The sequence below is a fragment of the Schistocerca americana genome, chromosome 1, assembly GCF_021461395.2.
Source record: "Schistocerca americana isolate TAMUIC-IGC-003095 chromosome 1, iqSchAmer2.1, whole genome shotgun sequence".
Lineage (NCBI taxonomy): Eukaryota > Metazoa > Arthropoda > Insecta > Orthoptera > Acrididae > Schistocerca > Schistocerca americana.
Genome location: NC_060119.1, coordinates 267,552,019 through 267,564,169, shown reverse-complemented (window position 1 = coordinate 267,564,169; position 12,151 = coordinate 267,552,019). Strand labels below are relative to the sequence as shown.

General features: G+C 39.2%; 1 protein-coding gene across 1 annotated transcript in view; it reads right to left on the bottom strand.

The window, feature by feature from the left end:
• The window catches only part of LOC124581857, a 379,210-nt gene that overhangs the window by 3,839 nt on the left and 363,220 nt on the right, over window positions 1–12,151 (bottom strand). The window contains exon 4 of the mRNA XM_047131302.1: window positions 8,791–8,940. Coding sequence (XP_046987258.1) covers window positions 8,795–8,940 — 146 coding nt within the window. The 3' untranslated portion in view covers window positions 8,791–8,794. The remainder of the gene's footprint in view (window positions 1–8,790; window positions 8,941–12,151) is intronic.

The following is a 12,151-nucleotide window of genomic DNA, read 5'->3' as shown; positions in this document are numbered from 1 at the left end:
AATACATAGATGTATTTGGTAACAGCATGATGTTTACCTGTATCACTACTCAGTTGTGGCTACGAGATCATACACCCAGCCCTTTCCTGTTTGCTGGATAGTACATGAAAGTGTAATTGAATTTTCTGACACTAGGCTAATTTGGTCCCATTGGCTTTTCTCTCTTGGGGTAAACTCAAATGTGAAGTCTGTGTACGAGGTTTGGTAAAAAGTAATGGAATTTTTTTAATTTTGCAGGCTTTATGCACTTGGTTTCCCCAGAAAAATTGTTACCTTGTTGGTATACACGTTCCTGATATGTGTTTGCATTTCCAGCTATTTTGAATATTTATTTTATTGTTGACAGTCGAAAAGCTTATACATGCTTTCCGGTGCTTTGTGAATTTTTACTTTTGAAAAAGATGGATCAAAGAATTTGCATTACACTTTGTTTGATAAATGGAATAAAGCACAGCACCATGTTTGAAATGTTGACTGGCTTTTGGTGAATCTACTTGGAAAATAAGACAAGTGGTATAAAAGTTTCAGAGAGGTTCGAGAAGACATTGAAGATGACAATCACCCTTGATACCCTAGCATGTCTGTTACTGACATCAATGGGGGAGAAGTAAAGAAAATGGTTCTGAAAAAATAGCCGAATCACCATCAGAGAGGTTTCTGATGACGACAGCATATCTTTTGGCTCATGACAAGCAATTTGTTTGGATGTTTTGGGCATGAAATGTCTAGCAGCGAAGTTTGTTCTGAAATTGTTCAATTTTGACTAAAAATGAAATTGCGTAGCTATCGCTCAGGAATTGCTGAATGAATTCAATGAAACAGAACTTCTAAAGAAAGCTATTATTGGTGATGAAACAAAGGTATATGGATGTGAGGAAACTTAAGGCCCAATCATCCCAATAGGAGGAACTGCCCGAAGAACCTAGACTGAAAAACAATTTGATGAAATTCGATCACATATGAAGGTTCTTCTTGCTGCTTTCTTCAATTACAATTGGATAATGCATCCTGATTTCCTGTCTTATGGTTCACACGAAGCAGTTTGATGAAAATGACCAGAATTGTGGCAAAACAACTTGTGGAAATTGCATGTCCCCCCTCACATATCACTGCTTGTTCATGATTTTTTGGCAAAACAACAAAACGAGAACCATGAAACAATGTTGTTTCGCCATCACTGAAGAGATAAAAACAAATTTTCTGAAGGAACTGAACACAATAATGAAAAGTGAGTTCCAGAAGTGCTTACAAGTGTGGAAGAAGCATTGGCACATGTGTTATATCTGAAGGGAATTATTTTGAAGGGGACGATGTTGATGTTGAATAAACAAAAAATCTTTAAGAAAAAAAACAGCTCTCATTACTTTTTGATCACACTTGGACAAGCTCTAATGACCCAGGAGGATTTAAAACATCACTTGTTGCTGAATGTGCAGTGATATCAGAGGAATATCTTCGGTTTGTCCATAAATCATGCCTGCAAACATGTACTGACGTGGGCACTTGATATTTCAAAAACTTGAAAACATAAATGAAATTTGAAGGAAGTGTTTATGATCTTACCGCATTGTTCTGTGGTTGCCTTTTTGTTGCTGTTGTTGATTTAAATTTACAGCATAAGTGTATCCTGACATTAAACTCATGATGCGAAGTATTGTTTAGGAATCTTTATATGTCAATCCCGTTTTACAAATCTGTTCAATTTTTGATGAGCACCTTTCTTTCAGGGCTCTTACAGAAACACGAGCATAACTGTTACTGTAGTTCACTGGTGAATCATCCTTAGATGCCATATCTGTTCCCTTCCATCTGGTATGACAGTCCCACCACATGTAGCTCTGTATGATTATTATCAGGTTTTCTCCACTGTTCCACTTTTGTAAGAAGATCTCTAAGCTGCGTAAAGCTGGATTGCCTGCTCACAATGAAGCAACAGTTCCATATAACAAGAACTTCCTAATAAGACATCAATCATTTTCAAGTTCAAAATGAATAAATCTTGGCTGAGTGTTAGAATTTTTCCAAAAGAACTATTAGAATTTTGAAGAGTGATATGCTGTTAAATTTGTCTCATTTATAACTCTGATACTAGCAGGAGAAATTACTGTAGCTGTATATGAAAAGCAAAGATGATAGCAATATATGTGCTATTGATGTAGCTATGGAAAGAGACTATGTTATCTAGTGAGGACTTTTTCACAAGTAATTTGAGTGGAAATAGAATTACAATATTTTAAACATGAGGATAACAGCATAGCTGAATCTCTCTGTATATAAATACAAACTAGTAACAAAATAGTATAAATGACTTGTGGACTCATTACTCTTCAAACTAATGTCCACATTCACATTTTTGTAATTAGTTCATTGTGGTTTTATCATTTTTGGGAACAATATTCATTATGTGTGAAATATAACATGATGTTATCTCAACAAGAAAAATAAGATAAAGAGAAATAAATCTGAACAGGAATTAAAACCAGTCCTTCCCCTGCATACAAAGTGTTGTCTTTCCTCTTTCAGTTATTTATTCATTCATTCAGTTATAAATTAGGAGCAATTGCAAGCTACTTTTGTAAAGTATACTAACAAGCAATAACTACTAGTGTTAATCTGCTCACACTTGTTTGATATGTTATAAATCAGGTTGTGTGTGTTAGTAGAAAATCAATTTCTGTGAAGTAAAAGCCATGCGCTTCCTCTTTAACTTCTCAAGTGTTGTTTTTATCTACCACTTTATTCCAAGTGATAACTTTACTAATTTCAGAGTAGGCCTATGCTATCACTTGTATGTACTCCTCTACTAGAAAACTTAGAGCCTATTTCATATGAAAATTAATGTTTACCTGAATTTAAGTTCCACAGTCCAAATAATTTGATGATATGAAAATATTCTAGAGGAAACAGGACTGATAAAAACGTGAAGTAGAAGAGATCATTAGTTTTTAAAAGTGGGTTCTTTGGGGTAATTTATGTTGTTATAGCTTTCATTTTTATCTCAAAAGACAAACAGTTGATTCAGTCCTGTATCCGAAGCTGTAAGTAATTTTACAACCCCCAGCTGCTGCATGGCTTAAGTTGTGTGATGAGGCTGCCACATTTAGATATTGCTATCTGCCCGATTTTCTTCTACTCAATTGAAGAATGCAAACTCACCCCCACCACTGCAGGTGCCTTCATCTTGGAGGGAACAACTATGAAATTCTGTATAAAGTAATGGCAGTTCCTGTCTTATCTTATGAAAGTGAAAGCCAGGTTACTACTGCTACTACTACTACTACTACTACTACTACTAACAACAACAACAACAACAACAATAATAATAATAATAATAATAATAATAATAATTCAGAGAGCAGAAAAGAAAATCATGAGAAGAACAAAAGGCTGCATAAAAAGAGGAATGATTAGAAATGGAGATATTAGGACAGAATTAAATATTTTCAACATGAATGAAAAAGTTCAAAAATATGAAAATTTGAGACAATTCCTCATGAGATTGCTAAGTCAAAGAATTCCTCAGAAGATCCTGAACTACAAAGTGGGAGAAGAGATGTTGGAAGACCTCGGTAAAGATGGGAGTAATTTTGTTTGTGAGTTCTGAATGGGCAATGCTTGAAAGGAAGATAATGATGAAAGACAGTCAGTCAATTCTAAATTGGAATATTTTTTTCTTTTCATTCTTAGCCACTGTTTTTGGGTTTGTTGTCCTGGAAAAATAGGATGTAAGCTGTAAAAGGTTTATGTATTCATCAAATTCAGCCACTGGTAAGCTGAAATTTGTTAATGTATTATTGTATTTTATACTCTTAAACTACATCATATTAACTTTTTTTGCTTTGCATCTAATTGTTACTGCTGCCAATTTACTTCAGTTTGTCTTTTATGTCATGCAATCCCTCCTGACAGTATACATTTATATGCAGTACTGGTGTCAGCGTCAAACAATACAGGGTTATTCCAAATGATGGACCCATTTTCAAAAATTTGTATGTATTCAAGTACAAATTGAAAATGAACAAACTATATCCCAATGAAAAGAGGAAGTTTCAAAGTTTTTGGTGGGTGGCGGCAGGTGGGAAGTGATGGTTTCAGAAGTGGCCGGTAGAGTTCACACGGCAGGAGGGCCGTCATTCTGTTTCACTGTCAGTTGTGAGTGAGATGGCAACTGTGGAGCCCAAGCTTTTCTGTGTTTATGAGTTTGCAAAAAGTGAGTCACAAATTGTAGTGCAGCATGCATTTCGTACCAAATTTGGTATTCCAGCACCAACTCGCAGAAGTATTATCCATTAGTTTAAGCAATTTAAACAGACTGGGAATGTGTGCAAAGGAAAAAGCACATGCCAGCCGTGTGTGTCAGAGGATGATGTCCAATGAATTCAAGAAAGTTTTGTGTGCAGCCCCATTAAGTCTACCAGCAGAGCCAGACAAGAACTTGGATTACCCCAGCCAACTGTATGGAAAGTTCTGAGTTGGCATTTGCTGTACAAACCCTACCGATTACAACTTGTGCAGGCTGTCAACCCCAATGATAAAGAGAATCATCTCACATTTTGTGGTTATGTCCTAGCAAAGATGGAGGATGACGTGTTTCTATAGCGTGTAAATTTTGGTGATGAAGCGATATTCAACCTTAATGTAAAAGTCAACAGACACAATGTTCGCATATGGGGTTTGGAAAATCCACATTCACTGTTGCAACATGCAAGAGGCTCACCGAAGATCAACGTGTCCTGTGCCATATCTCATACAAAGGTTTATGGACCATTTTTCTTTGCGGAAAGAACTGTAACAGGAATCACATACCTGGACATGATGGAACAATGGCTGTTCCCTCAAGTTATGGAACATTCCCAGGACTTCATTTTCCAACAGGATGGAGCTCTGCCCCATTGACACCATAATGTACAAGGCTTTTTGAATGACTGCCTCCCTCAGCACTGGATTGGTCACACAAGACTTGAGGACCTGGCTCTGCACTTCTGGCCACCGAGATCTCCTGATCTCACACCCTGCGACTATTTCTTATGAGGTTATGTGTAGGAAGCAGTTTATGTCCCACCTGTACCAACCACTATGAACAATCTGCGGAACCTGATCACTGCTGCCATGCACTCAGTAACAGCACATACGCTTTCGCTTGTGTGGGACGAATTTGGCTACTACTTCGATGTTTGCCGTGCAGCCAATGGTGGCCACATTGAACATTCATAATATTTATCACATTTCTAATTATTAAATAATTTTTAAAAACTAATTAATTACAGTTTCTTAAATTGATTTCAAACATTATGAAAAAAACTTTGAAACTTCCTCTTTTTATTGGCATAAAGCTTGTTCAGTTTGATTTGTACTTGAATAAATACAACATTTTGAAAATGGGTCCATCATTTAGAATAACTCTTTATAAACATCTAAAAATTTATGTTGATAAATGTCCTAACCACTGTCACTGTATTCGTACCCTGTATAGGACTCTCTTAAATAACAGTGACTGTAATTCTAGGGGATCATTTATGTATGTACTTACATATATTTACATGTCTGCATCATCCAAAATACAGGTTATGATGTAATTATATGGACAAAAATATGCTCAACAAGTGGTGGCAGAACACACACATATAAAGGGTAAAGAAATTTGCAAGGTTTTTGGGCAAGTGGCTCCTTGTGGTAGGGGGGTTTAAAGAGAAAGAAGAGGGATGAAGGAAAAAGGACTGGCAAGGTTTAGGAAATGGGGAAAGTTTGAAGAAGTCACTCAGTACCCCAGGTCAGGGGAGACCTACTGGACAGGATGGGATGAAAAGCTTGGAGTGGATGAGATTAGAAAACCTGAGAGCTTAGAGGTGTAAGATAGGGTAATAAGCAAGACATAAACTGCTGACAGAAGATCATGCAAAAGTAAATAAGAGCAGAAAGCTGAGTGTGTTGTATGTGATGGAGATTGGTGGTGGGGATGGGGATGGGGGTGGGGGAGGGGGAGTTTCAGACAGGTCAGAAAATAAAAGATATAGAAAATTAAAATGGAATGAAGAAAGGAATAGTTACTGAGAAGAAATGGTGAGGAAGAAAACCTAAATTAAGGCCAAGTAAGTGGCGAGAAATAAGGACATGTTGTAATGCCAGTTCCCACTTCTGAGAAGCTAGTGTGTGGAGGAAGAATCCAGATGGGATATGTGGTGAAATAGGCACAAGGGTCATGACTGTCATGTTGTAGAACATGCTCTGCAACAGGATATTGAGTGTTGCCAGTGTACACCCTCTGTCTGTGTCCATTCATCCTGACTGACAACTCTGTGGTAGTCATATCAATGTAAAATGTTTGCATAGATGTCTCAGATATCTCAGCCTTTGGTAGTGTAAGTTTTGCCACTTGCAGGGCTGGTAGGAGGGTGCATAGTGCAAATCTTACAGTGGGGATGGTCATAGGGGTAGGAGCAATAGGGTAGGGAAATGGGTGTAGAAGGAGTATTGGATCTGATTAGGATATTGTGGTGATTTGGGGATGGGGGGACGAAAAGCTGTTCTGTGGTGGGAAAAATGGACCTTATTTCAGGAAATGACTGCAGTGTTGAAGTAGCTGTATTAAAGACCAGTATAATACTGAATGACAAGAGATGTAATCATAAGTTGTTTTTTGGAGGCATCAGCAGTACCAGGATTGCATGTGATAGCCTGAGAAATATGATTTTAAACAAGTGTGTGAGGTAAGTATGTAATGCCAAGGCTGATTGAGAGGGAATGTTTGACATCGAAAATATGGCAACTGACAGAATGTAAGTACTGTTGTTTGTTAGTACGCTTATGTGAACAGATGTGTATATTTGACCCTCAATAAGGATGAAGTCAGCATCAAGGGAAATGGCATGGGACGTGGAATAGGACCATTTGAAATTTAATTTGAAGAATGTATTTAGAGATTCCAAGAATTTCCATATTGCAAATGTGACATCATTGTATCTAAACAAACCCAGGGCCTGATGTCCTATGGATATCAGAAAAGCTCCTCCAAGTAAACAATTGAAAGGTTGGCATCGGAAGGAGCCATCCTGGTTCACAGGGCTGTGCCCCTGATCTGTTTGTATGCCTGCTGTCAAAGGTAAAGTAGTTGTTGGTAAGTATGATGTTAATTAAATTGAGCAGGAAGGATGTCATAGATTTGGAATCAGGTGGGCACTGGGTGAGGTAATGTTCGGCAGCCGACTGACAGAGCACATAGGGGATGTTGTTATAGAGGGAGTGACAAGCAAGGTGTGTGATGGGAGTGGGATGGACACAGATTTAAGATGATATAGGAAATGGTCAGTGTCTTTAAGAAGGGAAGTAAGTCTTAGCTATAGTTTGCAGGTGTAGACCAACTAAGGCAGATACACATTGGTTTGGTGCTTTGAACCCAGCAACTGTGGGAGGGCAAGGGTGACTGAGTTTGTGGATCTTAGGTAGAAGGTAGGGGTACTTGATTTGTGTGGCATAAGATGTTCTATGGATTGAGGCATTAGTCCTTGTGAGGGGCGTGAGGTTTTTAGGAGGGACTGTCAGTCAGTTTGTATTACAGGGCTGGGATACTGATGGCAGATGCTGTATGTTGAGGTGTTGGACAGTTGACATAGACCCTCACTCACAACTCCTGTCAGTCAAGTACCACAGTGGTAGATCCCTTGTCCACTGGGAGGATAATGAGAGTGTCATCAGTTTTTAGGGAATCAAGAGCCTGGAGTTCTGCAGAAGACAGCTTGGAGTTATGTTGTAGGGACCTGAGAGAGGATTGTGAAGCAATGCTGGATGTTAGAGATTCTTGGAAGGCTTGTAAGAGATTATTTTGAGGTAGTGTTGATGGACCAAATTGGGTTCTTTGATTTCTTTGGTCTTAGCATTTCTTCTCAATAACTGTTCATTTCATCTCTTCCATTTACATTTCTATATCTTTAATTTTCTGATCAGCCTTTTTCCCCACACCTCTACCACATATGATGCACTTCGCTTTCAGTTCTTAATAAATCTTGTATGATCTCTTGTCAGTAATTATCTCTTGCTTATAACCCTGTCTTCCACCTCTAAGCTCTCATATTTTCAAATATAATTCAGTGCAGTCCCCAACAATCGGTCTTTCTGTTACATCCCATCCGGTAGGTTGAAATGTTCAAATCTGTGTGGATTCCTAAAGGACCAAACTGCTGAAGTCATTGTTCCCCAGACTTGCACACTACTTACACTAAAACATATGCAAAGAACAACACACACATCCATGCCTGAGGGAGGATTTGAACCTACAGTGGGAGAGCCCGCGCAATCCGTGACGTGGTGACTCAAACCGCACGGGCACTCTGCGTGGCATCCAGTAGGTCTCCACTGACCTGGTGTTCCTACTCACTTCTCATTTCCTTAACCTCGCCAGTCCTTTGTCTTCATCCCTCTTCCTTCTCCTTAAAAACACTCTGCCAGAAGAAGGAGCCACTGGCTCTGAAAGCTTGCAAATTTCCTTAACCTTTATATGTGTGTGCTCTGTTGCTGCTGCTTGGTGAGCAGATTTTTTATCTATCCACTTATATTTTATTTGCAAACACAAGTTGTGCTGGTTGGATGACTTAATAAGACATTGTTTTTAGATTCAACGTGATGCTGTAGGTGTTAAACAGAAAAAAATTGATGTGCCATAAATATGTACTCCTCTTACTTAATTCTATTGTGGAATATACTCATTTCTTTACAGAGGATTCCTTGTGGAAACTGTCTCAAAACAAGATCTACAAAATGATGAACAGCATGGAATTATTTTGGGCTCTTTCTTACCACTTTATGTAGCCAGTTGTTCAGATGCTGTCTGGTTCATTGTTGTGTGCGGAACAGGTGGACTTGAAACCAATGATGTCAGATTGCTGGTGATGTTACTGCTAGCTTCCACTTGCTGATGCAGTGGTTGAAATTGTGGAGAACTTCCATCTGTAACAAAAGAATTTATGCATAAATGCATTAAAATAAATCAACAACTGACGTGCAAAATTACTACGCTGTGGCAGTGATAAGCCAATCCTTTACACGACGGCTGTTGGGAGAGGCAGGAGTCTGCCTTGCCCCCCACATCAAGAGTGCTTAGGAGAAAGGAGTGGTGAGCACATAGCAGTACTGACTCCTTCAGCAGTCCTGGTGCCATACTCGTGTTTATGCATATATGAAATCAGAGGTGACATGCGGAAATATTGGCAGCACGTGGGGATAAAGTAATATGCTCCAATTAGTGCTAATTTTCTCCAGTAGTGACAGTGCCAGTAAAAATGGTAAACTTATCATGGCAAAACATTAATATGGTCAATATTATCTATGACTGTTCTGTATATTCTTCAAAGAGTTGTTACATATATATTTTTTAATTTTTTTTTTTACAAATCCGTCTTTAATTACAAGGGAATAAATTTGTCAAGCTGTATTCATTACGATTGTTTGTGAAATTTCTTGTAAGGAAGATAACGGAGTGACAGTGCCAGATAATTGGCATCAAAATTATACACAGTATTAAAATCTAATTCAAACTTCATTATCATTAGGTTGTGTTTGTAATCACCCAATGACTCAGGACATATTTTCTGACAGATTTAAGTGTGCTGTAGTAACACCCAGCTATAAAACTGTAGATAGGTCAACTCATCTCTAAGTACAGACCCATTTAATTCTCTCCAGCCTTTGGGGCATCGCAACTAAAAGAAAAAAAAATTATTTGTTCAGCAACAGGGAGCTATAAGAATAGCAGATTATGTAAAGTAGATAACTGAATATCTTGCATAGACCTCTCTATGATTCCTGTAATACTTACATTTGTTCATCAGCACATTTACTCCTGAAGGGTCAGTGTTAATAATAAAAGCTATTTTAGCTGAACTGGAATTTGTACAATGGAGGGGATAAAATTAATCTTAATGTAAACTTTACCTTCTTGTCTAGGGTCCAGATTTAAATTACATATTCTGGTGCAAAGTTATTCAACAAAGCCCCATCAAATGAAAAACAAGAAATTGCATATCTGTGCCAATTCAGGACAAAGTAAAAAAATTCTGCATTATTTACCAGTACAATTTGTCCAGTTATCCAGATTCAATTTATATACTTGTTTATTCCTCCAAGAATCACCTCAGAATGATAGGATTGAGAATTCCTGATGGCTACACAGCCAGTAGAAGTGTTCATTATGAAGTTGCATGACTAGTAGCAATGTAGCATAAATATTCATGTTTTGCTACAGATGATGGAAACTATTTTCTTTGAAAAGTACCCATGTAAGAGGTTTGTCCACAAAATTCCTGAACTTTGTCCACAAAATTTTTTTATGCTTACCTTTTATTTTTGTGCATGGTCTTTGTTGAAATATTCTCCTCCACAATTAAGGCACCATTCCAAACACTGCTTCCACTTCTGGAAGCAGTCTTGGTAGGCCACTTGATGGATTTTGTGAAGTGCCATCTGTGAATTTTATATCATCTATCATTACAAATCTTCGTCCTTTCAGTGGGGCTTTCAACTTTGAAAACAAAAAATGTCCATAGGGGCCAGGTCTGGAGAGTACGGAGGATGAGACAGCACAGTGATTTCAATTTTTGTGCAATAGTCATGCACCAACGGGTTGAATGTGTGGGTGTGTTATTGTGATGCAAGAGCCATGAATTGTCTTGCCACATTTCAGGCTGTTTTCTTCTCACATTTTTTTGCAGACTTCGCAACTCATCCCAATAGTACCATCTGTTAACAGTTTGACAGTTTGACCCTTTCAGAAAAATGGGATGAGTTACTCAAGAGAAAGAGCTTCACGAGTTGAGCAAGTCAAGAAAGCATTGATCGATCTATGAGCCTTATAAAGCACTTATTCAAGTTGGCGTTGATTGATAAAGTTGTTGGATGTCCTCCGAAGGTATATCGTATCAAATTCCGCCCAATTGGCGAGTTAGATCGTCAGTGCTAGTTCTGCAAGGTTCGCAGGAGAGCTTCTGTAAAGTTTGGAAGGTAGGAGACAAGGTACTGGCAGAAGTAACGCTGTGAGGACGGGGCGTGAGTCGTGCTTGGGTAGCTCAGTTGGTAGAGCACTTGCCCGCGAAAGGCAAAGGTCCCGAGTTCGAGTCTCGGTCCGGCACACAGTTTTAATCTGCCAGGATGTTTCATATCAGCGCACACTCTGCTGCAGAGTGAAAATCTCATTCTGGGAATTATCCAGCAGTTATTCAGCTTGGCATTGATTGATAAAGATGTTGGATGTCCTTCTAATGGATATTGCGCCAAATTCTGTCCAATTGGCGAGTTAGATCGTCAAAATGCCGAGGTGGTGTGGGAGGACCGTCCCCATAATGCTCCAAACTTTCTCAGTTGGAGGTTAGGCCCGGCGACCTTGTTGGCCTAGAGCCGGCCACAGTGGCCGAGCTGTCCTAGGCGCTTCAGTCTGGAACCGCGCGACCGCTACGGTCGCAGGTTCGAATGTTGCCTTGGGCATGGATGTGTGCGATGTCCTTAGGTTGGTTAGGTTTAAGTAGTTCTAAGTTCTAGGGGACTGATGACCTCAGATGTTAAGTCCCATAGTGCTCAGAGCCATTTGAACCATTTTGTTGGCTTAGGTAGGATTTGGCAAGCGTGAAGACAAGCAGTAGACACTCTTGCCACGTATGAATGGGCATTACCTTGCTAAAATGTAAGACAAGGATGACTTGACATGGAGTGCAACAAAATGGGGCAAAAAATATCATCGATGTATTGCTGTGCTGTAAAAATGCCACAGATGACAACCAATGGGGTCATGCTATGAAAAGAAATGGAACCCCAGACCACTACTTCCGCTTGTCATGCCGTATGGCGGGTGACAGTCGGGTTGGTATCCCGCCATTGTCCAGGGCGTCTTCAGACACGTCTTTGGCCTGGAATCTCATTGTCTGAGGTAGAATAGTCTTCAGTTATGAGTTCGTCTTCGAACTGAGCCCCGATGGTCAGGGAATATGTGTCTGGAGATGTGGAATATCAACCTGACTGTCGCCAACCATAAAACCTGACAACCAAGAATGGTCTGTGGTACCATTAATTTTCATAGCAGGAATTCGTTGGTTGTCATCTGTGGCACCCTTACAGCACACCGGTATGTCGACAATATTCTATGCCACGCCTTGTTGCCCTTCATTGCAAG